Consider the following 27,910-nt stretch of genomic DNA (forward strand, 5'->3'; position numbering starts at 1 on the left):
AGAGCGAGGCGAGACAGGAAGTATCAGTAAGAACCATGGGTTTTTGATTGACTTTATCATTCTGGAAGAATTAATGATGAAAGGTAAAGAGTGGCAAGCGCAACGGAATGTTACACATTGCTTATTTATTGGCTTGTGGAGCTTCTATCGTACGCCTTTATCTTATATAACGTATAACCTGCATAGAACATGAAAAGCGATGATTAATCGCTGTTTTGAATTCATAAAGACATCAAATTTCTTCGCGTATACACAACATACACACATTTGTGTCTATTTTCAATTCAATGCATACCTCCTACACTTTTTGCGATCAATTCAACGGGTTCTATTTGTTAAAAAATGAAGAAAAACGATGAAATGACTCTGATAGTAATAGATCGCTAAGTTACGTTGCTACCAAAAAAAAAGAAAAAAAAGAAGCTAAGCTTGCAATTCCCAAACATCAATTATTGTTATCAAACAGGGCTCTACGCATTCGTTATAGTTGTTACATGCCCTTTTACAGTTGGGCAGACAGTTGACTTAGAGTGAAGTGGCTCGAAAACAGTCGAATAGGTTGATTAAGGATTTCCTACTCTTTTTAAAAGGCACTTGCTCGAAATTGGTGTTATAGTATGTTAAATTGCTCAGGAACTGAATCAATACGATTATCCGGAAACAGCGGAAACTCTTACGTAATTAGAGCACCATACTAGCCAAATCACAGACAAATTTTACCGTCTGCTTTCTTCACTCTTCACTTTCTCATTTCCAATGAATATTCCAACTGATCTAAAATATATTACTCCCTATATTCAAAGGGGGCAAGAGCTTTTGAGTCGTGACCCCATTTTATCTTACTATGGTAAAGTCCTTTCGTTAGGAACGGAACGGACCAGAGAATGCATAAGTTTCAGACAGTCAATCAGGGATTATTGACAAGCTTAGCTTTTCTTTTTCTATTATAGCACGTTATTATGCTGCAAAGCTTGCAATAGCCAGAGGGCCACGAACGAAAGAAACAAATGCATATCTATCTGACCTACTAGACGCTTTAGAAACAGTAATAAGTTGATGTTTTAGCCGATGAGTTCAAGATGCTTAACTTTTACCGGATTCAATTTTGGTAGCAAAAGCAAGACATCGGCGACAATGAAGCTATTACTAACGACATCGTCGCTTATGCTTATGTTGAAAACTTTGCTCTGAAAATCTTCCTGAATGCTGACAACGAAGACCGTGCTGGAAAAGCGAACAAGTAAGGCCTGGCTTATAATTTTATACAGAACTTTTTTATCGTTGCGTATTAGATACGTACTAACATATTGTTAATTCTCGAACTTACAGGAAAACAGCCAAAACTTTCTTAGCTGCATCAATATTTTTGGAACTCTTAAAAACGTTTGGTGACCTTGATCCTGAGGTAAGATTAATAATATATTTTTGTACCAGGCAAAAGTAAACTGACATATTACCGAAATATGAAAAGGTCGAGGCGAAAATCAAGTATTCAAAATGGAAAGCGGCAGATATTATGAAGGCATTACGTGAAGGACGTTTACCTACTCCTGCTCCCTCTGATGATAATGCTGCCAATAATGAAGCTTCTATCACTATAGCAGAAGAGCCAGAATTACAGAATATGGAAGCAACATCATCTGCCACGACAGCAGAGCAACAAATACCCTCATCAACGCATTTCGATCAGAACAATTTACCTGCTATCTCTGATTTCCCTGATCCACCATTGACATCTATTAACTCAGATCATAGTGCTACAACGGCTTCGACACAATACCCATCGTCTTCCATAAAACCATCTACTGCTTCTGCAAATAACAATACTTTCACAAATCCACAAACACAGCTGCAGACAGAGCCACAAACACAATTTCAACCGCAATCACACTCACAACCTACTTCTGTTAATACGCCGCAACAATCATCATTGACTGTTGAAGCATCTAAGCTGGATGCTGGTACTATAGCAAGGGCACAGAAGTATTGCAAATGGGCTATCAGTGCTTTGGATTATGAGGATACAGAAAACGCACGCTTACAGTTATTAAAAGCACTAAATGAAATGGGATACAATCGAAATAATAATTTCGGTTTTTAGAGGGAACTGTTTACTAGTAACATTGTCCGGTTCATATTCATTGAGTAATAGGTAACATGCTGTATACGATATGAGTATGTTTTGAGCAATCTCGTTAACTGGACACTGCGCCTTCATCCTGCGATTTTCATGCAATAAATTTATGACTGCTGGTCTCTTTTTGATTATGGTTACAGAACAAAAGATACGTTTTTGATGCTTCTCTAAATATCCAAAGTCAATCTAACACAGCTTTTAATCTACCCTAAAGTTCCAAGATTTATTTTGCAACATTGAATTGAATTAATTCCAGGTCTTTTTAATCAAGTCGCTTTGCCAATAACCGTCTTGCATAATTTGGAAACATTGTCGGACCAGGCATCCAATGCCAGATACTTTAATTCATCTGTAGTTTTTCGTTCCAATTCCAAACGTTGATTCACCTGATCAATTCGCCCTGAAATACGATCATCCAAAATCAATCCCACTAATAATTCTTCCACATCCTCTGCCGGTATATTAAGTTGTTTGGAAATAAATTGGATTTCAATGCTAGTATATGGTTTGATAAGTTTTATCAAGACCTGAGTACGGATATTGCGTAGTACATCATCGATATAAGCACGAATAAAGGAATCACCCATGATAGCCTTTTCATTAACCTTTAAAATGTGTTCGAATTCATTTATATCCTTCCGTTGATAAGCTGCTACTAGGTTGGTGATAGCTTCAATTTCTCTATCATTTTTATATGGTTTGGTCTCTTGTGAATCGAATGGATTGATCTGTGATTCAGTCAACATATTTGCCAACACTAGATATCTTTACGTTCAAATAGTGAAATTTGTTACAAACTCCTCGTCGGCTTCAAAATCAATTCTGTGAACCTTACTTCAATACTTGTATACGTTGTGGACTACCAGCTTCATCATAATTCTTGAATGATTCAAAGAAATCTGTCTGTGCATCATCCCATTTTTCTATTCAACGATCATTTTAAATTGAAACACATGAACGACTCCTCTTTAAAACTTAACAATCACGAATAATATACTTACTCTCACTCATATGCATTTTCCCGCCACATTCACGTATAACCCCCATGATCCTTGGATGTGGAATCGCTGATTTAACAGACAAACACTGCTGATATAGTTCCTTCAGCTTTTTGTTATTTTTCGTCTCTGTATACATTTGAATTTCTAGGGCTAATACTTCCAATAAGTGCGTTCCTTTTCTTTGATCATCTGTGCCATCATCTTTTTGGCACGCGACGTGTAACTGTTTAATGATCTTCTGTAAGCGTGTATATTCTTTACGGTCCAACCATAATTTTGCTAATTTTAATTGTGTCTTGACCCAGAGTCGTTCATTTTTCGCTTCCCCATCCACGCCCAAAGCTTCGAGAGTGATTTGGTAGAACTTCTCCATAAAAATCATGTTGTCTGTTGTCGAGATGTAGTCGAGGATGTTGTTGATAGATTTTTCACTGTAATTACGAGCTACTGCAGATTTTACGTAGGTAAGAAGCTGTTGATAGTATTTAAGTATCTATATACAGGTGAAAAACTCAGTATGTATGTTTCCATTTATATCAACGATAAGTGTCGCATTTCTTCTGGACATACGTCATCAAAGTTGTTTAGTTGGAAGCATATTTTGATCATTTGCTTTAAAGCTTTGAAGCCCCTATAATTGTCAGACGACGAGGGATCAGAAGATCGGAAGCAGTAGTTTCATCAGTTTAGCTCATTACCAATCGCCTTTCTCTTCTTCAGTATCCACTATATTTTGAAATTCTACCAAAGCTTCCTTTAAGTCATCCTCTTTTCTTGCTGTTTTACCGGTTTATTTATGCAGAAATATTAATTATCATTACATTGAAAGCAAGAAACTATTGATAATACCTTTGGCGTTATAGTATCTATTTTCTAAATCTACGTCGGGTTCCTCTTCGTCATCGTCATCGTCATAGCCGAAGTCATAGTCCTGTATTGTAAGAGCGTAAAAAGAAATACACAGTTACAGATACTGTTGACAAGCATAAGTTAAGCACTTTAGGCTTACCTCCTCTTCATCTTCAAGCATAAAGTCGTCGTCAGACATTGTTATACAATTAGTTGCTTTGACAAGAAAGAAAATAAATATTACTGATGGAGGGTAAGGGAGATGTTAGCTCACGTCAATTTCAGTTTGTTTGAAAGCTGCTTTAAAAAGTTCTTGAACTGAGTTTTTATTGTTCTACATATGCTTTTTTTTTTTTTTTCTCGTATTTTTTTTTGTTTTTTCTCTTCATTTGCTTTGTTTACACCCGCTTTTATTGAACAAGAGCAACGCATGAACAATGGTAGCTGCACTACACTCCCAACAGCAGCAACAGCAGCCGCCGTCAGTAAAGTGCAGTAATAAAGATAACGATGATAACAAAAGTACGAGCTCAACTCTGGTGGGCGAAAACGAAAGTGGAAGTAACAATAACCATAATACAAGCAGTAATATGAATAACGATGAGGACCTTGACGACGGATCCTCACTTCAGCGACAGGGGCACAACAATAACGAAGTCAGACATGGCTTTGACCAAGAGGCGTATGAGGAGGATATTATCCGATTTCTATATTTTACAGAAAAGAGACATGATACCAATGCCAAACCTAACGCCACTGTTCGAACTGCTTTAAAGGACTGGGTAACTACGCTTGGCATAAGATAACATGTTGGTGCATAAGATTAATCTATTTTTTTATGGTTTTGTGTATATTTAGAGGCTTAGAGAAAGAATAAAAACTGTATCAGGTCAGAATTGAAAAAATGAATACAAATGGTATCATGTCAATACTCACAACTCAACTTTTTATTTCATTATTGACGATAAACAGGATTGTTGGTTGTTTGCTTAAATATTGGCACAGACCCACCTGATATTGTTAAAACGAATCCTTGTGCTAAGCTTGAATGTTGGATTGATCCCTTTTTACTTATTCCTCAGAAATCCTTAGAAGCTATCGGGAAAAGCCTTCACAATCAATACGAAACCATTAATGGAAGAACCCGCTTCAAGCTTTCACTTGACCCTTCTGTAGAGGAAACAAAAAAAGTATGCTGTCAAATGCGTCGAAACGCCAAAGAAGAAAGGATTCTTTTTCATTATAATGGCCATGGTGTGCCTAAACCTACAACTAGTGGGGAAATTTGGGTCTTTAATAGAAATTATACACAATATATTCCAGTCTCTTTGTTTGATTTACAAAGTTGGCTAGGATCACCTGTTCTTTATGTTTGGGATTGCTCGGCAGCAGGCAATATTATTCATGCTTTTAATCGATTTGCGGAACAGAGGGATTTGGAGGCGCAAAGATTATCACAGCAGCAGCAACAACAACAGCATAGCAATAACAGTCAACATCATCATAGTAGTAATAATTTATCAGCTCAAACACCACATACTTCACCACAGGCTTATTTACCACAATGGAAAGATAGTATTCAGCTTGCCGCCTGTGGTCCTAACGAGACATTGCCCATGAACCCTGATTTGCCAGCCGATGTTTTCACAGCCTGCCTTACCACACCTATTGAAATGTCACTACGTTGGGTTGTAATGCGTAATCCACTTCTCACTACTAATATCACAATGGATATGGTGCTGCAACTCCCAGGCCGCGCCACTGAGCGTCGAACACCTCTTGGTGAACTTAATTGGATTTTCACAGCTGTAACAGATACCATTGCTTGGTGTGTCTTACAAGACCAACCTGAACTTTTCAAACGCCTTTTTCGTCAAGATCTCACAGTGGCTTCTATGTTCCGAAATTTCCTCTTAGCCGAACGTATCATGCGTTCTTATCAATGTACACCTATGTCTACACCTAAACTACCCGAAACGCACGATCATCCTATGTGGCAAGCATGGGACTTGGCCGTCGATATGTGTTTATTCCAGCTTCCAGCTCTTAAAGCTGCAGAAGCTGGTGGTCCACCTTACGAATACCAATCCAGCACTTTTTTCTCAGAACAACTTACAGCCTTTGAAGTCTGGCTATCTGAAGGCGCTGTCAATCCTAAAATCCCAGAACAACTTCCGATTGTCCTTCAGGTATTGTTAAGCCAAGTGCATCGATTACGTGCACTTATTTTATTGAGTCGATTTTTGGACTTGGGTCCGTGGGCTGTCAACGCGGCCCTTTCCGTGGGTATATTCCCTTACGTTCTGAAACTATTGCAAAGTCCTGCTGCTGAATTGAAACCTGTCCTGGTTTTTATTTGGGCTCGTATCCTGGCTGTCGACCGCTCTTGCCAGAACGATTTGTTGAAAGATCACGGTTATGCGTATTTTATCAATATATTGACACCAAGCCATGCTATGCTGAGCATTCCGCACGTTTCCGAACATAGAGCGATGAGTGCTTTTATTCTATCGGTGTTTTGTACGAATTTTAAAATGGGGCAACAGGCTTGTCTGAGAAGCAATATAATTAGTGCCTGTTTGGCACATGTGGCAGACCCTGATCCTTTGTTAAGGCAATGGGTTTGTTTATGCTTGGCACAAGTATGGATGAATAATAATAGTGAAGCCAAGTCAGCGGCGATTGCAGAGAATGGACATGAAAAGCTATGTTTGTTATTGACGGATCATGTTCCCGAAGTGAGAGCCGCAGCGATGTATGCACTAGGCACCTTTTTAGCGGACGGCAAATCAACCTCCAGTGCGAATGCAACTGCAGGCGCAACAGCTTCCGCCGCAGTTGCAGCAACTCAGAATGCAAAAACGGAACAGATTATGAATATAGAACATAACATTGCGATTGCTGCTTTAACTGTCATGAATGATGGTTCACCTATGGTACGAAAAGAGTTGGTAGTGACATTGTCGCATATAGTGGATCAAGCAGGTGCCGATAAATTCTTGGCGGCTGCTAGCCAAACTATAGAGGAAGACCAATACCTATACCAACGCAATAGCACCATGGAAAACGGTTCAGGTTGGCGAAGTACTACTAGTTTAGCGGAAGCTGCAGCAGCAGCTATCGCGTCCTCTACAATTTCGAACAATACCTTTGGAACAACCAGTTATGATTCAGTGTATGCAGTTGTCTGGAAGGCTTTATTGAGTCTATCAGTAGATCCTCATCCAGACGTTTGCCAAAGCGCCTCAGCACTTGTGGATCACATCAATTTAATGCTATTAAGTATGTCTTTGACAAGAGAATATGGATCGAATTTAAGAGATTCGCTTTTATCATCACCTGGACAGTCGCCTCAACATCGACATGCACAGGAATATTTGGAAAGATCGTCATTAGACGACTCTCCATCAGCAAGAAAACGTCCTGGAATGAATGCGAATACCAATAAGTTGGTTCGATCAGTTTCTTTTGCATCTACTCTACGGAATATCTATAATTTCGGTACATCCTCTTCATTGGATTTATCGCCTTCTTCACAACAACAGCATCACGAAGCCATGCCACCCATTGCCTCTTTGTCTTCTTTAAGGTTGCAGCAAACACCTTCAAATACCCACCATTTACATCACCATACTACCTCCGTTCTGGAGGAAAATGCTAACGTGCTTCCTTTATCTTCTACTTTTTATGATTGGAGTTGTGAATACTTCACTGAGCCACAAATGCGTGCTGCGGAGGCTGATGAACCCGGCAGTGTAGTGTATACGCAACGTAAATGGCGTAGAAGTCGAAACGAAAAGATTTTACAGGAAGCGAATACCACAAAAGGTTTTGCAGCAACCAAGAAAACTCGTTGGGACGAGCAAATAAATACGATGTATAATGATACAGAAGCAACCTTATTATTGTTGCATCAGTTTGAACCGCATTTGGTGGCTGCTGATGCCTACAATTCCCTTGTGTAAGTTCAATCAGTCTATACGCATGAGGATACGGCGCACTATTTGTTCAGAATTCCAAAACATCTTTTTTTTTTTCTTTTCCGTCTAGTGTATGGGATTGGAAGACAGGTACTCCTCTGAGTGTCATTGATAATCACAACCCTGCACATAGTAGAATAACAGATCTGAAATTTATCAACGAGGAAGATGAAGCCCTTCTACTGACTGGTTCAGGTAAGGAAAGAGTAGTATAAGGATGTTCTTGCTATTCTCGAACCAAACTAATTGGGTTGACTTCATTATCTATTATCATCTATGTGCATTTCTTCATTAGATGATGGCGTTATCAGGCTGTATAAAAACTATGATGGCAGTGATCCTGAAAATGAGGAAGCCATTGTTGTCAGTTCTTGGAGAGCCTTAAAGAATCTCGAAAGAAGCAATACCCGCCACAGTGGATTGATCACTGATTGGCATCAGGCCAGAGGATTATTGTTTACAGGCGGCGATGCTCGAATCATTAAAAGTTGGGACGTGCATCAAGAAATGCCTGTGATGGATATACCCACCCATTCATCCAGTTGTGTATCAAGCTTGACAAGCGACCAACTAAGCGGCAATATATTAATTGCAGGTTTTGGTGATGGATCTATAGGGGTGTACGATAGAAGGTTAAACCCAAATGAAGCGTAAGTGGTTTCTCTTTCGAGTATTTATACATGTACAAGTTTGATTAATATTTGACCTTTTCTGAAAAGCCGTGTCAAACTATGGAACGAGCATAAGGCATGGATTACCGGTATACACTTACAACGAGAAGGAACTCGTGAGTTGGTTTCAGGTGGATTTGAAGGCGACATAAAAATTTGGGATATTCGCGAAACTAAATCAATTAGAACCATTGAAGCTCATACCCATAATGAAATGATAGCGTTGGCTGTACACGATCATAGCAGTGTAATCGCGAGGTAGGCACTTTTCAAACTAGTTCCAAGTCTTTTCTTTTGAAATTTGACTAAAACAAACTCGCGAATTCCTTAAACTCGCTTTTAGCGCTGGTGATGATCAGGTGATTAAGGTGTGGAAAATGGATGGTACAAAATTATCTACCATTCGACCATCATCTGGCAGTGGCGGCTTTCTTAGTCAAAAGCTGTCTCCTTTTACTCGTAGTTTAGCATTCCATCCCAATTTGATGGTTATGGCAGCAAGCGGAAATGATGGATATATTACTGTAAGTGCTGGTTGATTATATCAAAACAATATGTAACTTGAAGTAGCTAACTAATCTTAACTTTGATTTTGTTCGTAGCTATATAAACCCCATTAACTAAATCACCTCATACATTGAACCTTGTCAACTTAAATCATATCTACTCTGATACTCTTTACGTAATTATACACTTATACACAGTACTATAGATTTTCCCTTTAGCCTTCTTGCTTTGTAACATAATAAAGTTTTTCATATACCTACTGCATGTATGTTTATCACAATGAGTTTTGTTACGAAATGCACAGATTGAAACTCTATTATTGACTTAACCTGATGAATCTTATATTTCTCCAGCTTGAAATAAAATTACTTTACCTATTGCTGACGCAAATGAGGCAGGTAAGATTATTTCTAAGTCATGGTTAATTGGATTTGTAGAAGCTGAAGGTAGTTTCTACTTGGTAACTAAAGATACCAATAGAATCGTACATGGATTTGGTATTACTCAAAAATTAGATAGTAGTATTAGAAGGTATTAGACATATTCTTCATATTTCCACTAAAGTTGTATACAAAGAAAAATATAATCATCATATGATTGATACTACTAATTCTAGAGCAATTGACAATGTATCAAAATATTTCTTCAATACTATGAAAGGTATGAAGGGTATTGAATACAGAATTTGGTCTAGATCGTTTAATAAACACAAAGGAGATTATTCTCAACTTGTAAAGATTCAAAAATTATTACGAGGATTAAGAACAGTTAGAGCAAATAATACATTGTGGACTTCTAAGTCTTAGGTTGAAGGTATAGTCCGAACAATAGTGAGAGCTATTGAGTATAACGATAGAACCCAATATCTATTGAATACAAGGGTTTGAGGTTATCAACATTAATGTTACCCACCATTATCAGGTATTGCTTCTCATTCTGGTGGATCTGTTGATTTAGCTATTTTTAGTCTTCATTTATCAGGTATTTCTTCTATGTTAGGTGCAAAAATTTTATTACAACTATTATTAATATGAGAGCTCCTGGAATGTCATTTCATAAAATGCCTTTATTTGTATGGGCTGTATTAATTACAGCTGTATTATTACTTTTATCTTTACCTGTATTAGCCGGTAAACTAATTCTGCCGGCTTTAAATTCGGCTATTTGCTGGAAACTGTTTGATTATTATACATTATGTCAAACACAATCAGCAGGAAACCTATTAGATTTGAATCTTTTAGGGATCTTCAGAGACTATACGCCGGAATTAATCTGTTATTCTATTCTACCTGTATCCCAATTAAAAACTAATAAAGTCAATAAAGACTTAAGATTCTTTGATGAATCTAATTTAAACTTAACCAAATATAATCTTCTTAATTCAAACTTTAATTCTTATTTTGCTGGATTAATCGAAGGTGATGGTACTATTATTGTACCTAAAACTGAAAGATCTCCCAAAGGAAGAATTAATTACCCTTCAGTACAAATTGTTTTTCATCTTAAAGATTTACCATTAGCTTTAATAATTCAAAAACAATTAAGAAATGGATCTCTTTCTAGAAAAAAAGGAGTAAATGCTTATATTTTAACTATCAATAATTATGAAGGATTATTAAAACAAATTTGTTTTTATTTATACTATCTAAAGGATAAATTTATTTTTTTTTTTTCATTTTTTTATACATGGTAATCGATGGCTTAAAGCGACACTTCAAATAGCTTTTAACTCTTTAACCAAGCAGTATCAAGGAATCCTACCGATCCCTTTTCTCAAAACCATATAATAGAATAAGAAAATTTTTTCTTTAGTGTATTTTGCTCTCTTCACGATTTATGAAATTATAACAAATTTTGCTCTTCCTAGTTTATGTATATTCATACTGTAATGTGTTAAGTAGTCTGTCACTATGGCTTTTGCCAATCAGTACGATAAACCTTGACTATGCGGCTTTACTGTAATAGAGTACTTATTCCTTCTGGCGCTTTTTCGTAAAAAAGATTAGAATCGCTATCTGAAGATGTATATAAATGACCAAGACTTCCTGTTCTAGCGAAGTAAGTATAGATTTCTACTGTTATTAACAATAATATGGCAACTTTTGAGCAATTCAGAGTTGCAAAAAATAAATACGCGATGGACTGTAAAGACATTCATGATAAGCGCAGAATGATGAAAGCGGCGAAAAATTTGTACAACCATATAACAGATACATAATACGGTAGATGCACTAGCCGACGCGCGATTTTAACCTTAGAGGAGCTGGTGAGTATAAACATCAAGAGCAAAACTTCTAAAAGTCGACATTCTTCCAATATTTAAAGCAACCCGGTGGTATTAATGCTGATTATACGAAGAAAAGTATTAGTACTGGTTCATATTCCGTAAATTGTTGCGCAAATGATTGTGGGTCTTAGTGTCATATTTTTAGTTGATAAACATGGCGCTCCATTCTAGACCTTCCATCTGATACTTCTACTCTCCAAACAAGATTGATATTGCTACACTGGTCGTTGGTAATGAAAGCTGTTGTAGCTAAAGAGATGAGAATCTCTATACAAAATACGCAAAAGTTGATATTATTTGGTGTTGCTCGTGATACCCAGAGGAGCTTTTTAAATACTTTTATACGTAAAACTTTCAGAATAAACATGATAATACAAAAAGCCACATCATCAATAAATAGTTATTATTCCAGTGAAATAAGATATAAACAAAGTTCAAAATATGGTATTCTCGACAATGTTAGAATAGTTGATTATCGAAATAAGGAGTGAGTTCTCATGGATTTGCACTCAGTTGGCAGCAGCGTGAATTTTTATGCCGACAAGAGTTTAAAGGGGAATTTTTATTTTTATTTTTTATTTTTTTCTGTAACAAATAAAATACGATTCCAGCTCCTTATTGTCTTTTTTTTCCCTCATCAACACTGTAATGGTAACTCCACGATCACAAAAGAATCCAAATAATTACAGAGGACGAGGCAAAGGTGGCATCAGTAAGCTACAAATAAGAGGCGGAAGGGACTTTACCAGTACCGCTGCTATTAGCACTGCTGCTACTGTTGCCCCTTCTCTGTTCATTGCAGAGCCTGACAGTTCCGATCGAAAGGAACTATTTGAATACATGCAAATACTGGATGTAACTGAAAACCGCTCATCCAGTATTCAACCGTTTGTTATTCCCGAACGTCTGGCAAGGTCGTTCATTTCTCGTAGAGGGATTGGCATAGATAGCTTCATTGAAGGATCTGCGGCAGGACTTGAAAGGAGAACCGTTTCGCAATATGTTAGAGATATTGGGCCAAATAAGCTTGCTGGTATTCCCTCTAATAAGCTAAAAGGTTCCCGATTATGGCTATTGTATCCTGTACAATTTGATCCCGAGCTTGCTTCTGCAACATTAGCACGCAGACCTGACGCGCAATCATCGTATGATGAAAGTGCAGCAGTAGCAGGAGCAGCTTTTGCTGCTGCTCCTGCTCCTGCTCCCTTTCACGGAGCTAATTTTGCCGCTCCTGCTTTTATGTCAAATCCTACTCTTGCTCCTACCTCGAATTTCCTTGCTCCTCCTCACGCTCCGTATTCCGCTCAAACCTTTAATCCTACGCGAAAGATTAATACTCCTAAAGCCTCGAAAGCTGCTGAAATCTCGAAGCCTCAGATTGAAAATCCTATTGCTGCTCTGAAGCAAGATCTGATGCAACCATTAGAACGTTACTTTAAATTTGATCATGAACAGCCAGAGCGACAGGTATTATGATAACGACTAAATGGCAACTTAGGTATGATGGATAGGAAATATTTGCTAAAATCATGTCTTCTCTTTTGGCAGCTTTATAGAGCAGAACCAGCTTTATTGAAAAAGATCATCCAGAAGTTAAACTATATATTCCATAAAAGATTTCCGGGTTACTACTTTAAGTTCACTGCTTATGGGTAAAAGAAGGAAGACTTTAACAATTGTAGTATGAAAAGCTTGCAATCTCGTATAGTTAATATATCCTTTTCTTTCCGTTTTGTGTGCTTTTATGTGCATTGCCAACCTATACTACTATCATTTTAATGGAAAAAACAAAAAGTTCAGCAAAGTCCGGGTTGGCGTTCATTAACTCAAGTATCAATCTAAATGTCGAAATGGATCAGCCTGACCTTGATTGCTTGAAAGATAGGGATGTGAATCCATATGTCTCCGATCTTGATGCACCGTATTGTTTCAATACAATACGTCCCTTTTTACAGCAAATGTTGAACGCTAAAAAAGTTATATTAGACGAAGCTACAGGATTTACGACAATCCAGTTGCAGCATATCAAAGTTGAATACAATTTCAACAAAGAAATATTTACGAGATCAACTCTTCTGATTGAGCAATATATAAAGTTAGACGGTCGTGTTGGTGAATTTCTGGGGATTTTGAAGCATTTCTGTCAATCTAGAAATCTTCTAGCACGTAGGTGTATTATATGGAAATTTATGGTAATGATTGCGCGAAGCAGATAAACTAATGGCTTACTTCTACTTTGCAATTCAACTATCTGACAGCTTCCTTATTTAATGGTATGCGGTATTATGGCTATGTCATCATGGCACTTGCGTACCTCACTTCGTTGAATCCTCCTGTTTTACCCAATCTGCAAAACATCAATTTTAAAGACATGAGTGATACCTGCTTCTCCTCTACTTGTATCTCTAAAAAGAAATATTGGGATTCTGTCATCTTCAACAATCGTGAGTGCGGTATTGCTGCTCGATATCATGACTGTATTTCATTTAAACCTCACCTTAGTAATACCAAATTACGGGTGAAGAAGGCAGAAAATGGCACACTTTATTGGAATTCAGACAATATGGCTACTGTTAAGAAGCTTTTCATTGACTTTTTGTATCATTATGGGTATGAATTGGATTATAAAGAGTTTGCTGTATCTTTGAAGTCGTTGGGTGGATATGCAGTTAGAAAGGATGCATTTAATCCATATCCAGTGGTCGTTGAAGATCCCTTCATACCCGGTATCAATCTAGCGTAAGTTATTTTACTTTGTTTGTACCCTCACAGGCTTACGTGTGTGTACATTTTAGTGAAGTTTAAAAAAGTGTAGGGACTTGATCGCTTCAATAACCACATAATGCATTTTTTTTTTGTATCAAATTACAGTGCTACAGTAGATAATATTATCAAATTCAGAGATACATTAAGAGGCGCTTTTACGTGCCTTTACGGTGACATGACGTTCGGTGAAATGGTTCGCACGTCTGATATTCATCGTATGAATAATATTCAAGGATTTGAAGGAAGGAAAAAAGATTATGAACCTTATATGAAATTGAACCTGACGCCTACCTATCGTACACTGCTATTGATTGGTTTGCCTGATATTCCGGAAGGAAGTGAAGATGCTTCCATGGATAATGTGGCAACAACAACAACAATGTCAGTTCAAGAACAGAACTGCTATTGTGTTGAATTGGCTCAGTCATTTCCCAAGTCTTGTCGGATAGAACAACTAAACATCTATGATAGAAACACAATGCTTATGAGTATCTCTGCTGTAGAAGGTAGTATGAAGAACATCGTTATACCCAACAGTTTCACTTTTAGAGATCGTACTGTACAAGTTGTCGAGCTTTATGAAACTGTCGAAATCGAGGAGCAATAGAGTAACCCCTCTATATTTTTGTGCATCTACTTTCTTTTCTTTTTTTTTCTTTTTTTTCCTATCAAAATAATCAAAATATTTATCATGTATCCATATGTTCTCGTTTCAAGTACATTCTATTACATACGTTGAGGCTTGATTCAGCTTTTCTATGCATTTTCTATATTTATAAACATCCATTTTAAACTTGCGCCCAATTGATGCAAAATCATACAAAAAAATCGTGAAATACCGCCTGAGAAAATGCAATATGCCTCGATCAATCTTTAATTCTTTTTGTCTTTCGTTTTTAAAAAGTGCCTGTATAAAAAAAACGCTCAATGCCAATTGGGGAATATAAAGGATGTCTTCTTCTCTCCCTAAATCTACTGGCATTGTTTCTGCAAATATCAAATTGTTCAACAATAAATCTGACAATGAATCATCAACAGCGATAGTCAATAATGTTAGCAAGTCTTCTGCAACGAGCCATGCTCACCAGAAAGATAGTATTGACGAAAGTCCAAAAGTACCGCTAGCACCCCCATTACCACCGAAGCCCTCACAAAAACAGATAAAACTGGGCTTCACTAATGGATGCACATCAACTAATGGGGATTCTGCCGCCATTAACAGTAATAGCAATTTACCTGCGTCGCTATCTACAACACCACCACCCCTTCCGCCTACAAGGCCACGGGCCATACCCAATAATAAAGATGGAAGCACACTCAAACTGCATAGCCATAAATTGCTAAAACCACCAGTATCAATTTCTTCGAATTCGACCTACACCCATCCACTGTCTTCGTCTGCATTAACTGTCTTGTCAACTCATAAAACCCATTCACCAAACACTTTTTCTACATCAATACCTTCAACGAATACAACCGTTACCACACCTTTGCCGCTAACAGCGCAAAGAAGTGGGTCAACGTTGAAGGGAATGTTAGGCAAAGTAGTCGGCAGTATGAGCGGTAAGGTTATTCGCAAATGCTTATCAGGATTCCTTTCTCCTAACTATGTGATATTTGCATTTTCGTGATTGAAACTAGATTTATGGACAGCTGCCCCAAGTAGTACTTCTGTTACTTCTGCTGCATCAAATTCGAGCCCAATAAACAATAATAGCACTAATAGTAGTGGGAGAGCCAAAATATCTTCACCATATAATATGGTTCACGTCACTCACGTAGGATTCAATGCGCAAACAGGCGAATTCACTGGTTTGCCTAGGGAATGGCAACTTTTACTACAGCAAAGTGGCATTACGAAGAAAGAACAACAGCAAAACCCTCAAGCAGTTTTGGATGTATTGGAATTCTATAAGGATACCAAAGAACATTCAGTAAATTCCGTTTGGGAGAAATTTGATAATGTACATCTCAAGAGCAACTCTACATTTGTAAGCATGACAACTTCATCCACGCCTCCACCTCTACCAACACGATCCCGGCCAAAGCTGGTTGTTGTAAATAATAATCACGATCATAATACTACCATCAATAATAATACAAACATAAGCGCTAGTAATACTCATAAACCACCTGTACCAATACGACCTTCCAGCGTAATTGTAAGTGGGCGTTATTTATAGATTTATCCTATTCATTGAAAAAGGACTGACTGAACTATTTTGAATTGTTGCGCATAGAATGCTACTCAAAATATCGATACACCTATTAATACTAATAACAATAATAATACTGATACCAGGAGTGCAACACGTCCTATATCAACTTCTTCTCCTCCACCTATACCTAATCGGCCTGACCTTTCCAACATAAAACGCGGCAAATTACCGCCCCCTAAACCACCATTATCTACAAAGCCATCCGTCTTGATGTCTACACAAACGGCGTCTTCCTCAGCACTAGCATCATCGCCTGCCATGTCATATACTAGCAATGTTCCGACTACTACCGAGTCGCATCAGCTTTACAATAAAAAGGCGCTTACCAATGGAAACAAAAATGTAAATATCATGTCAGCCGCGCTTAAATCAACTCCTGTACCGCCGCCCAGATCAAATAAGCCTGTATTTGCGCCTGCCGTCTCTTCAATGTCTTCACGTCGACAATCTGCAACAGTCGCATCTTCTGTTTATATTTCACCTTTGCCCGCTCCGCTAGATCCTGCATTAGATACTGATACACTACAAGATAAAGCACGTCAATTAAGACGAGAGCAGAGACAACAAAAAGAAGCAATGAAGGATGCTCAGATTATTGCCGAGTTGAAGGCTATTTGTACAGATGCTGATCCTACCAAATTATATAGAAATATGGTGAAAGTAGGTCAAGGGTGAGTATATGATTCTCTTTGAACCGAAAGGAAGTTTTTTTCAATGACTGAAGTATAAAACAAATGCTGTCTGATTGTTATAGTGCATCTGGTGGTGTTTATACAGCTCAATCTGTTGATACCAATATGTCAGTTGCCATTAAACAGATGAACCTAGTCCAGCAACAACGTAAAGAAGTCATCATCAATGAAATTCTCGTTATGCGAGAAGCCAAGCACAAAAACATTGTCAACTTTATTGATTCATTTTTGATCTCAAACGAGCTTTGGGTAGTTATGGAATACATGGAAGGTGGCAGTTTAACTGACGTCGTGACAACTAGCATGATGACCGAAAGTCAAATCGCCACTGTGTGCCGCGAAACTTTAGAAGGCATACACCATTTACATTCCTTAGGCATAATACATCGTGATATCAAATCTGATAATGTTCTTCTCGGCTTGAATGGACAAGTGAAGCTAACTGACTTTGGCTTTTGTGCACGGTTGAATGACTCAGAAACACGAACAACAATGGTTGGAACACCGTATTGGATGGCACCTGAAGTAGTGACGCGAAAAGAATATGGGCCAAGAATTGATATCTGGTCACTGGGTATTATGGTGATTGAAATGATTGAAGGGGAGCCTCCCTACTTACATGAAAACCCCTTGAGAGCACTCTATTTGATAGCTACCAATGGGACGCCTACTTTGCAACATCCTGATGAACTTTCTGACAAACTAAAAGATTTTTTGAAGCAAGCACTCATGGTAGATAGTCAAGAGAGACCAGATGCTGAGACATTATTACAACATCCATTTTTGGGAAAATCTGATAATGTAAAGCTTTTAATGCCCTTAATCAAAGCAAGTCGAGAAATACGAAAAGCTCATGAAATGTAACACACTTGCATAATGGAGGGAAGGAAGCCAACAGTTTTTTCACTAGCACATTGATGTGTAATAAAGTAAAGTTACCCTCCTTTTCTCAGCTAGCAATAAAATTTTGGTCTCACTTTCACAATGGAAGCCTGACGTTGTTTCTTGCTTTAGTATATCTATAACAGATGGTATTTGATTAATGAGGCCTGATGTGGTGTTATGACTTCACCTTCTTCACTGGTTTCTTGATCATTGATGGAGTCTCCTGTTCACCGTGTGATTTTCCGGAATCTGTCGTATATCATTGGCAACTCACATTTTTCATGTGAAATTTTTGAACTTTCGTTAGTTAGATATAGTCGAACATGACAGCAGCTGTATGCTGGACAAATTCAGCCACGGGCACATGAAAATATCGAAACCTTAATCATTATGTATCGAAACAGCAAGATCAAAAGCAGCAAAAATCTCTAACATTGCAGTGCAGATTACTGTTGCTCCTTTTTTCATTCCTTCTAGATTACAAACCTGCATTCCATTTTTTTTCTTTCGCTTTTCCTTCTGTCTATTCTATTCCTGCGCCACTACTATACTATATCCATTTTTACACATACTTATTAAATAGAATAGAGAATAAAATAGAATAGTATGTTGGACCATTTATTGGGAAAGCCTTCGCCCAGCTTTAAGAGGACACAAGTCTTGCTGACATTATTATTTGGGTAGCGAAACGCAGCTACATAAGAATTGTTTTCGTTGTACTAATGTTAATTTACTGTTTTAGATGGTATTTCGTTGTTTACGGTAAAACTAAGTCTTTACCTAAATTCATACAGAGTTTGAATAGAAAAGCAGGTATGCATTTTTGAAGAGCTGATATCTAATACTAGGTGTGTCTTATCATACTTATCGTATGGATATATACTAAATTTGATACACAAAATTGCCGAAATACAGGACAAACACCATGGAGGCTAACGTTGGCATCATGGTTGGTGTTTTATTTGTCCCAAAACATTTTTCTTCTATTGGGATTGAATGGTATTAACAAAATGCACTACTTGCAGCTCCCTAACCAACCCCCCTCCCCACCCCACCCCCACAAAATAAGAAGCCTTCATAGTGGCAGATCAGGAACTAATTTTATTGAATTATAAAATATAGCCCCTGACCCTCTATCGCGGCTGGTAAATATACAAAAAAAATTTTGATGATATACTATTTTACAAAATATTCCATTAAGCGCAACTCCAAACAACAAAGGGAGTAAAAAGAAATATTCACACATTGTTCTGGCTCTGTTGTATATACATACATAATAGTACAAACGCAGTTTTTACCGTGCCACTTGGATTTTAACAGCTCTTGATGCAGGATTTTTTACTGCCATGTCATTTAAACGGCCCGCCTGGCTTCGACATATTCTTTCTATTCTCTTTAGCGGCTATTATCTCATTTTCGCAGATGCTGCTGAAGACAAAGTACGAAAGATACGAGCCACTATTTCTATTGAACAGATGCGAGTATCTTGGGAAAAGGCAGCACAAAACCCTATCCTGAGGTGTTTGTCACGTCTTCTACGCCCATCTTTAACAATAGAAGATATCATCTACGTTCCAAGAAGGCAACAACAACAACAACAACAACAACAACAGCAGCAGCAGCAAAATAAGTGTCATCTCCCGCCTATAGAAGTCTATCGATTATATACAGGCAATCCGAGTCAGCTTGAACATCATGACACCATTGTCTTACAGTTCCCTGGTGGGGGCTTTGTTTCAATGGGACCAGCATGCCATTTGGACGCCCTATCTGCATGGGCGAGAGACACTCGATTGCCGATATTCAGCGTAAACTATAAAAAAGCGCCTGAGTATTCATATCCTTGGCCCATCGAGGAATGCTTTGATCTGTATACATCCATTATTGAGAGTCGTGGAAAAGTGTTGGGGCTTTCTGGAGAAAACGATATCAATATTATATTGATGGGTGATTCTGCGTAAGTTTTGAGAAACAAGCTTGATGAAATTTTGCATTTCATTACACTATATCCCGCATTAAACACTCATTCTATGTATTAACCCAGTGGTGGAAATATTGCAGCTGCAGTCACTCTAAAGATACTGCATCACAATCAACAATTGCTTAAAGAGTTTACTGAAACTGCAGAGATGTTCGTACCTACGGTATCGGATGATGAGGATTCAGTTTTGCAAAAGTCAACTGAACACTCCATTATAAAGCTCACTCCAATCTTTGATAGAAAAGAGCAAAAGAATTCAACAAAAGCGATCATCCCTGCACCAACTGGTATCATCCTAATCTACCCAGCTTTAGATTTTGAGATGTCTTGCTGGATGTCACCTGCTCAGCTCTCTCTAATACGTGCTGAATCCACTACAAGCTTATTCCGTTCAGCTTCCTTGAAATCTATTTGGGAGTCAAAAGATCATTTAAGTCATGCTAGTCCTTTGAGTGTTGTGCCTGATCTAGAACAAGACAATAAACCAAGCTTGTTCCATCATTTGTTCCGTAGTAAGCAATCCAAAAGGAAGAAACCTAGTGTAGGCGAACGTGCTCAACAGTCGTTGAGCATGACAGATCAATACAAATTAGCCCTTCAAACAAAAGAAGCCTGGGCTACATCACGGTTAGCTATGACAAGTCGTATGAGTTTTTTTAATGACCGTGTTATTTCGGCTGATCTGGTATAACATTAATGAAATAATTGACACCTGTACCTTCTATTTAACAGACGCTAACTGTATAATATTTTCTTTACGATGTATATGAATTACTTAGATGAGAGCAATGGCTATCCGTAAGTAATACTCTCAGTATATGATGAAGATAAGCCGATTATTAATGACTCGCTGTGCATCTATATACCAACAGTCTATTTAGGACCACACGCTAATCCAGACTTTGAAAATGACTACTTATTGTCCCCTATCCAAGCACCAGATGAGCTTCTATCCCAATTTCCAAAAACGTATTTGATTTGTGGCGAGAAAGATCCTTTCGTAGACGATTCTGTCCTGTTTGCAGGCCGTATTAGACAAGCTAAGGCTCGATGTCAATTTCAACAACAAGGCACAAGTAGTGCCTGTAACGAAGAGGGTGTACGTGTTCGCTTCTTAGAGGGAATTAGTCATGCCTTTTTACAAATGATGCCGTTTTTGCCGGAAGCCCATCATGCTGTAAAAATTATTGGAGGCTGGATCAATGATATTGCACAGCAGCAACAGCATAGCCAAAGTAAGGACTCGGCATCAAATAAAAAGACAGTTATCGTACTCAAGATGGACGGCAATAGTAAGCATACTCAACACCAGCAAACAATTGTTACCAATGAAAGTGATATGATTCGTCGTAGAAAGCAACAGTTAGTGAAAGGCTTATTGTACTAATAGCTATGTCTATGAGAACGTTTATTGTGGAAGAATAATAATCATGTAGTTACTCATCAATTTCCATTTTGATGTATTTGTTATGTTGATCATTTTTGTCTTCGTCATCCTTTGATGTTAGAGGTCTTTTCAGTGAGTTAATTAGTAGGGTATCAGCGATGGACATTTTTTGGTAAAGGGATCGGACTAAAACGGGGATTTTATAACTTGATTGAAGGTCTTGAGTCATTATCGCTTCATCAAATACCGCAGGATTCCAAGATTGTCCTAACTTTGGTGGAGAGTGTAAAATTACCCGAGGCTTCGTGGGTTCATCAGCAGGGATTTGAATAGAGATGGGTATCATGGCAAACTGTTCTGCCCCCCATGAAGGTGGCGGTAAAATGGTAATGTGCATAGCGTTTGGTGCATCTAAAGTGACCACTTCGATTTGTAACTTAGAATCATTCTGCTCGCTCTCTGTTGATAAAAACAGTAGGAAATTAGTAGCCCCTTTTTTACACTTAGTTCGATCAATATTAATCCGATCTGTATCAGTCTTACCTGCTAATATATCGTTCAATGAAAGCATAAACGATTTTTGGTCTTTTTCAGCTTCGGTTACTGAATTATTGCTATTATTGATAATACTTTTATATAAGGTATTAAACATTTGCTGCCGACGAAGACATTGTAAGATGTTGTATATTTGAACCGGATGCTGAAATGGAACCCGAGTGATCAATTTGGCGCTCGAACTTGAAGAATTTTTCCAATGATAAATTTGATCCGGTGTTTCTTGCGAACGATGAACCCATTCAAATTGTCCAGAATCATCGGCATGCTGTTGCTCCTGTTGCCTAACGCTACTTTTAGTTATATCAAGCATTAGTATCTCTTCTAAAGATAATGATGACGATTCAAAAGATATTCTTTCTGGTGCAGCCATTTTATTGCAGATATTGACATTCGTTAGGCCTGTCACACTTAACAACTGCTGGCAAATCACATCTGAAGCAGGTAAAGGCGGTTCAAGATTAAATACAAATCGTAAAGGAATTGGACTAATATCAGAATGCGTTGTTGATGGTTTGATAAATCTAAGTGGTTCCGAAAAGGATGGCGAAGCTCCTTCTGTGACAATTTTGAATTGCTCTCTTAAAATTGATTTGCAAACAGAATCAGTCCTGCTTCCCTAATCAATCGTATGTGTATGAACAATACGTCACTTACTGATCTATCGATTCTTCTGTTTCTTCCATTGAAATAAGATAAGATGATCTTGTTGAAGGTAAATATGGTATAAGTTGAATAGAAGTCTCGAATGACAGCAAAAGTCGATGCGAATCTGCTAACTGCAAAGGATTCTCTCCATTGTCAAAGGCAGTTTTTACTTCATCCCAGGTAGTTTGGTTGATCATGTCTATATCCATCCAATACGCAATAGATATACCAGGAAAATTGAAGTGTAAACTTGGGATACCGTGACCTTCGACTAATATACAAGCCATATCTGGTTTAATTGATCTTTGAGCTGCCTGTTAGTATCCGTTAAATGTCGAATGGCAAATTGATGTGCCAAATACTTTACATTTCTCTGTTGCATATTGATTTCATATCGTCAAATAAATTCTTGATGAGTATAAAAAAATCAACAGGTCTATATGTGATATTGAGTTGTGCTAACGATGCTAAGCTGCTCAAATTCCGTTTGAATAGATTAAATTCGCTGTTCTTCAAATTATCAATTAACATTTTTTCAACGCCTCCATCAAGGTTTTGTAATGTATCTGATACATAGGTCACTTTGGTTTCTAAAATTCGGCCAGTATCATCAATGTCAATCTATATGGGAATATACACGGTTTTTGTTAGGATATTCTCTCCAAGAAGCTAGTAATTCAAATTAAGCGAACGGCTCTTACGTCAACCACAATTACTTCACCAGCTAAAGTAATGGTCGTTACTGGTGGGCTTGAATCCATCTTAGCGTCTTCGTATGTTACTAGACTATAACCGTACAATAATGTTAGTTTCCTTTTTTCGTTTCTATTCCATAGTAAGTTGCCTTGCTTCTGCTTACCCTAGCGAGTGTGCGATCTTTCGTAATTGCTGCTTTTCTATTATCGATGACTTCAACTCCTCCTTTTCCTTTTGCGATTTATCGAGAAACTCGTTGGTCATTTTTAACATCTCTTTTACTCGCATCACAGTGCTTTCTAGGTTGGCTTGCTCTTTAAGATGGGTGAAATGTTTTCTAAAAGCGGGATCGGCGCCTGCGCCCATTTTCATGACGTCTTCCAATACTTCAGATTCGAATTGAGAGCAAATGTCTCTTATGCTACTGATTTGAGCGTTGAATTCGTTTCTTGCTTCGTCTATGTTGAAAGGACCCAAAGCATGAAGCTCTAACAATGGATAAAACGTCTGAGTAGGAGAGAAGTATAATTTCGAGATTCAACAGCAGTTAAGGAGACAGTTGTCTATACCATTAGGTCGCCTTTGAATCTTGTCGACTTCTGTTGCTGATTCCGCGAGACATGGTAGTTGTTGTTGTAATTTACGTAAAGTTTCATGGAGACTGAATAACGCTGAGCTAATTGATTTTTGTTCGGTCATGATGAACAAAGTTCATTAAAGAGCGGAAGAAAAATAAAAATTGAAGTGAGAAATAACGCGTAAATTTAGAAATTTTATGCCATTGAAAAATTATCCCTCGGCAAGCCATAAATTAGCTATAACTATTTTGTTTCTGAACTGTCAATTTTCTTTTTCAGTATTACTTATTTTACAGTCTCAAGAAAACATATTAAAAAGAAACTACCATTGAATGTCGCAAAGTAAATGACCCTTCTTAGTTGCAAACTTATTTTTGATGCGTGTTCGCCTTTTTCAATCATTTGTGCTCAAATTTCCTCACCTTTTACTCGTTTCGGTAAAGGCTCGTGGACATGAAAGTTCTCGTTAAAAAGCTTCTTTTCTGGGAGATGTTAAGTAGTTGGTCATTAACACAGCAATATCACGTATTTTAAGAACTAACAGAAAAACTTTTTTTAAGTCGCTCGTCGTCCATGCGTTCTGGTTGGAGGGAAGTATAGAGTTTGCAACAGTAATAACAAAAGTTATAACTTATTCAGTTAATACCTGGACACACGCAGCTCTGGAAAATGTCAAACTAAAGCCAAGATTGTCGAGGGGCTCATTAATAATAGTAGGACGATAAATTTCAACACATTCATAAGGCGTTTAAAAGTTTTTTTGGTTTTCTTTTATAAAAATAAACTCCTAGGATTCTACAGTGTGATATAACAGATACAAAAAGCAATTTATCGTAGAGAAAGCTGAAATGCGTGTTAGAATACGTAGGTATATTATAGCTTCTGTTGGTTTCTTAGAAGCTTTAAAATAAACCTTAGATAATACGATAGGATCCGCAAGAAAGTAAAACTCCATCTAATCACAAAAAAAAGTGTAGGGTATAACTTTTGAGTGCCTACAATTGTTCATTCTATCATCATTTGAAGAAAAAAATCACTAAAATGACTAACGTTTTGCTGCTCACTAGCGGAAAAAAGTGGGAAGATAAAAAGTAGATAGCAACGTATTGAACAGTACAAATTCGAACGTTAGTTTGCCAATGTTTCCTAGGCAGAAATGGTCCATGAAAGAATAAATTCGGGTTGCAGTTGATTAACAAACCGTTATATGATGTTTAGCATGGGCTTATGATGCAACTCAAAATATGTATATAAACCATTGAAGCGCATGGAGCTTATTTGATATCCAATCAAAATTGGTATATACATTTGAAGAATGATGCTCTAACGAATACAACTTGAATGACGGGTTAGACAACAATAACATAAACGAAAATAGAAAGCAAAAACTGATTATTTCAAAGCACCGTATAAAAACCACGGTATCTTATCTGTTTACTTTGGATAGTTTCGACAAGATTATAAGAACATAGAAACATTCAAAATAGATATGATTATCAAATTAAGAGATAGAAAACCAGAATTAAAACTATTTAAAATGCGTTGAAATGTTGTAGAAGAGGAGATGAGATTAGCTTCGCTTTGAATGTTTAAAAACAGAATCGCTGTGAATTACTTAGTATTAACTTTGTTGTCTTTGAGAACTTGGTTAGGTATTTCGACTCTGTATACCAGGATTGCTTCTTTTCTTTCAATAACAACTGAATGGTAGCAGTAAGCTCTATATCAACCAAATTATCTATTTGTCAACAAGTATTAGAAGCTCGCGATTGAAAGTAGCTGCTAACGAACAACCGCAAATGTCTTCAGGGCTACTAAAGTCTAAATTGAAGAAGAAGTTCGTATATATTGGCTGTATGGCACAATGTTTGATGCTTATAGTTTATTGCATCTAATAAGTAATATTTTTAATTCATTGAAACATTTATCATTCATATATTTAAAAGAACATACATCGCGAATGTATTTTCATGTAATTGGCAAAGGGCTTGTTTACCAAAATTGCGGTCGCTTTTTCCCTAGTATTATCATTGGTAATTTTCTGCTTAATTGTTCTGACGCTGCTGCTAATCCTTGTATAACAGATGCTATCTCTATCAATGCCCATTCTGTTGTTTGCATTATCATTAATGTGAATACCTCAATGATGGACCTAAATAGCTAACAAAATTGGTGACACAGAATCACAATCGGTGATTAAGATTACCGTAATGTACAACGACAATTAACCTGGAATGGTCCTATACGCCTAAGTCATGGCGCATTGCCCAAACGATTCCGATTTATAAGAAAGGCCCCCCAACCGATCCAGGTAACTACCGTCCAATTAGTCTTACATCTATTTTCGCAAAATTTTAGAGCGATGCATCCAAAATTATCTTTTGGCCAATAGTCCCCCACTCAATATTGCCAGGGTGGATTCCGTATTGCCTGTAGCTCCTTAGATCAAGCTCTTTGTTTAGCGGAAATCTGCAATATTTTGAAACGCCAGCACAAGATCGAACCAGTTCTAGCTTTCCTCGATATCAAATCAGCGTACGATACGGTTGACCGTAACGTCATATGGACAGTGCTTCGTCCCCATATTCCAGAACCGCTCCTTACTCTACTTCAAAACATGTTTGACGATGTCAGCATTGAAGTCCTCCAGAACAATGCCAAGTAAGAACCTTTCAGCCCTACTACTGGTGTCCTTCAAGGATCCATACTATCTCCTATACTCTATTCATATTATATTAACGAACTACCTACACTGCTCCGTCCAAGCCCCCTGGATCTTTCCTTACCTGTTCCGGAATTGATTCTAAATATCAACTGTTTACTATATGCCGACGATGTCGTCTTGATTACTGATAAAGATCATCTGCAGACCCTGTTGCAACAATGTGAAGCTCATAGTCTTCGGCTAGGTTATCGCTGGCATCCGAATAAATGTGTTATCCTAGACAGATCAACGCACCCTATAGATTACCAGCTTTATGGAGTTCCTCTACAACGTCAGCTCACTTTTCCGTATCTAGGGATATCTTGTCAACCAGGTGGTAGTATAGATATAAATGAACTAGCACGCACTAACACGTTTAAGGCCCTTACTACGATGAATCAATTAGCAGCAATCGGTGTCAATCCTGGTGGATTCGAAAAACTGCTCTCACTACGATTATATGCCCAATTAGTCCGCGCAAAGATGGAGATCGGACTGGCCATTAGCCCCCTAACTGCGAAGCAATATAAACAATTCGAAGATACCCAGAACATGTGTATTCGACGAATCTTTGGTGGATCCAGTAGATCGTCTGCCAGGCTTATGCTCCACCTTGCCAATCTGCCCACCATGAAAGAACGCTCCTTTGTCCTGCAAGCTAAGTTTCTATTACGTTCTACCTCACTGCCTACTGATACTTTAATCTCGATACTACTCCCATATATAGGCCAGCAACAGAGTAAATCGTTATATTGCAAGCTTGCTCATTCTCCGATCTGGCAAGATTACACTTCTTCTCCGCTCAATCAATGATCTGAATCAGCTGCTCTGCGACGCTGTATTGCTAACTTCCGTACTAGCCTCCTTCACATCCAACAATCGAACAGCCCCAACTCCAAACTGATCTCTCAATGCCGTTCTCGATTAATGATCGACCCGATCCTTTATATTCCAATGTCAACTAATGAACGCAGCCGATGTATCCGATGGCGTTTGGGTTGGCTTCCTGGAGGCCACCGAACCTATTGCCTTAAACATCCCTCGTCATTACTTACAAAGTTCCACGCTATCTCCTGTTTAAACATGCACCACCGCCTACGACTCCCCACATCAGTCTGTGATCCCATATCCTATGTCCTCAACCGTCTTCCTACACATCCGATCAACAACCCATCCCAAATACAACACTGGCATCTTCTATGGCCTGCACTTTGTCACATTTTGTTTGAATTCGACTACTTACACCACTCTCGAGAGCCGCCTACAACTCCTCGGTTAGGGCACCTATTGCTCGACTGGTTACCCTCTTCCCCTCCCACAATCCTTTAGTACATAATCCTTTTTACCCTTGAGCCCGAAGGGGTTTT

At 37.9% G+C, this 27,910-nt stretch overlaps 7 protein-coding genes across 7 annotated transcripts; 5 read left to right on the forward strand and 2 right to left on the reverse strand.

Annotated features, from left to right (window-relative positions):
* Positions 1–756: 756 nt before the first annotated feature.
* Positions 757–2,101, forward strand: BDF20DRAFT_816553 (Vta1 like-domain-containing protein; the record flags this gene model as incomplete). The annotated part of the gene is made up of 6 exons (XM_053077164.1): positions 757–847; positions 951–1,045; positions 1,113–1,240; positions 1,330–1,405; positions 1,472–1,538; positions 1,653–2,101. The coding sequence occupies 6 exons, from the start codon at positions 757–759 to the stop codon at positions 2,099–2,101; spliced, it is 906 nt and encodes a 301-aa protein (XP_052938517.1).
* A 151-nt stretch (positions 2,102–2,252) lies between these two features.
* On the reverse strand, positions 2,253–4,315 carry BDF20DRAFT_405050 (PCI domain-containing protein). The gene is made up of 7 exons (XM_053075381.1): positions 4,148–4,315; positions 3,988–4,069; positions 3,837–3,915; positions 3,709–3,769; positions 3,139–3,631; positions 2,973–3,060; positions 2,253–2,902 (listed from the first exon to the last, which is right to left on the reverse strand). The coding sequence occupies exons 1-7, from the start codon at positions 4,184–4,186 to the stop codon at positions 2,404–2,406; spliced, it is 1,341 nt and encodes a 446-aa protein (XP_052938518.1). The 5' UTR covers positions 4,187–4,315; the 3' UTR covers positions 2,253–2,403.
* A 20-nt stretch (positions 4,316–4,335) lies between these two features.
* BDF20DRAFT_861388 (raptor N-terminal caspase like domain-containing protein) lies at positions 4,336–9,413 on the forward strand. Its single transcript, XM_053080578.1, has 8 exons — positions 4,336–4,769; positions 4,846–4,876; positions 4,960–7,948; positions 8,038–8,162; positions 8,263–8,617; positions 8,687–8,896; positions 8,982–9,162; positions 9,241–9,413. The coding sequence occupies exons 1-8, from the start codon at positions 4,425–4,427 to the stop codon at positions 9,256–9,258; spliced, it is 4,254 nt and encodes a 1,417-aa protein (XP_052938519.1). The 5' UTR covers positions 4,336–4,424; the 3' UTR covers positions 9,259–9,413.
* Positions 9,414–12,026: 2,613 nt separating this feature from the next.
* BDF20DRAFT_861392 (uncharacterized protein) lies at positions 12,027–15,068 on the forward strand. Its single transcript, XM_053080579.1, has 5 exons — positions 12,027–12,899; positions 12,981–13,084; positions 13,228–13,598; positions 13,691–14,171; positions 14,304–15,068. The coding sequence occupies exons 1-5, from the start codon at positions 12,081–12,083 to the stop codon at positions 14,803–14,805; spliced, it is 2,277 nt and encodes a 758-aa protein (XP_052938520.1). The 5' UTR covers positions 12,027–12,080; the 3' UTR covers positions 14,806–15,068.
* On the forward strand, positions 15,065–18,114 carry BDF20DRAFT_405561 (kinase-like domain-containing protein). Its single transcript, XM_053075383.1, has 4 exons — positions 15,065–15,761; positions 15,840–16,360; positions 16,439–17,088; positions 17,172–18,114. The coding sequence occupies exons 1-4, from the start codon at positions 15,149–15,151 to the stop codon at positions 17,971–17,973; spliced, it is 2,586 nt and encodes an 861-aa protein (XP_052938521.1). The 5' UTR covers positions 15,065–15,148; the 3' UTR covers positions 17,974–18,114.
* Positions 18,115–19,054: 940 nt separating this feature from the next.
* Positions 19,055–21,362, forward strand: BDF20DRAFT_955069 (Alpha/Beta hydrolase protein; the record flags this gene model as incomplete). Its single annotated transcript, XM_053084907.1, has 5 exons — positions 19,055–19,139; positions 19,216–19,951; positions 20,039–20,660; positions 20,755–20,773; positions 20,848–21,362. Exons 2-5 carry the CDS (start codon positions 19,341–19,343, stop codon positions 21,360–21,362), a joined length of 1,767 nt encoding a protein of 588 aa, XP_052938522.1. The 5' UTR covers positions 19,055–19,139; positions 19,216–19,340.
* Positions 21,363–24,060, reverse strand: BDF20DRAFT_999662 (mediator of RNA polymerase II transcription subunit 1-domain-containing protein). The gene is made up of 6 exons (XM_053085490.1): positions 23,831–24,060; positions 23,425–23,749; positions 23,267–23,351; positions 22,933–23,186; positions 22,575–22,868; positions 21,363–22,498 (listed from the first exon to the last, which is right to left on the reverse strand). Exons 1-6 carry the CDS (start codon positions 23,958–23,960, stop codon positions 21,412–21,414), a joined length of 2,175 nt encoding a protein of 724 aa, XP_052938523.1. The 5' UTR covers positions 23,961–24,060; the 3' UTR covers positions 21,363–21,411.
* Between the last annotated feature and the right edge of the window lie 3,850 nt (positions 24,061–27,910).

Source organism: Mycotypha africana, assembly GCF_025528875.1.
Source record: "Mycotypha africana strain NRRL 2978 chromosome Unknown BDF20scaffold_3, whole genome shotgun sequence".
Classification (NCBI taxonomy): domain Eukaryota; kingdom Fungi; phylum Mucoromycota; class Mucoromycetes; order Mucorales; family Mycotyphaceae; genus Mycotypha; species Mycotypha africana.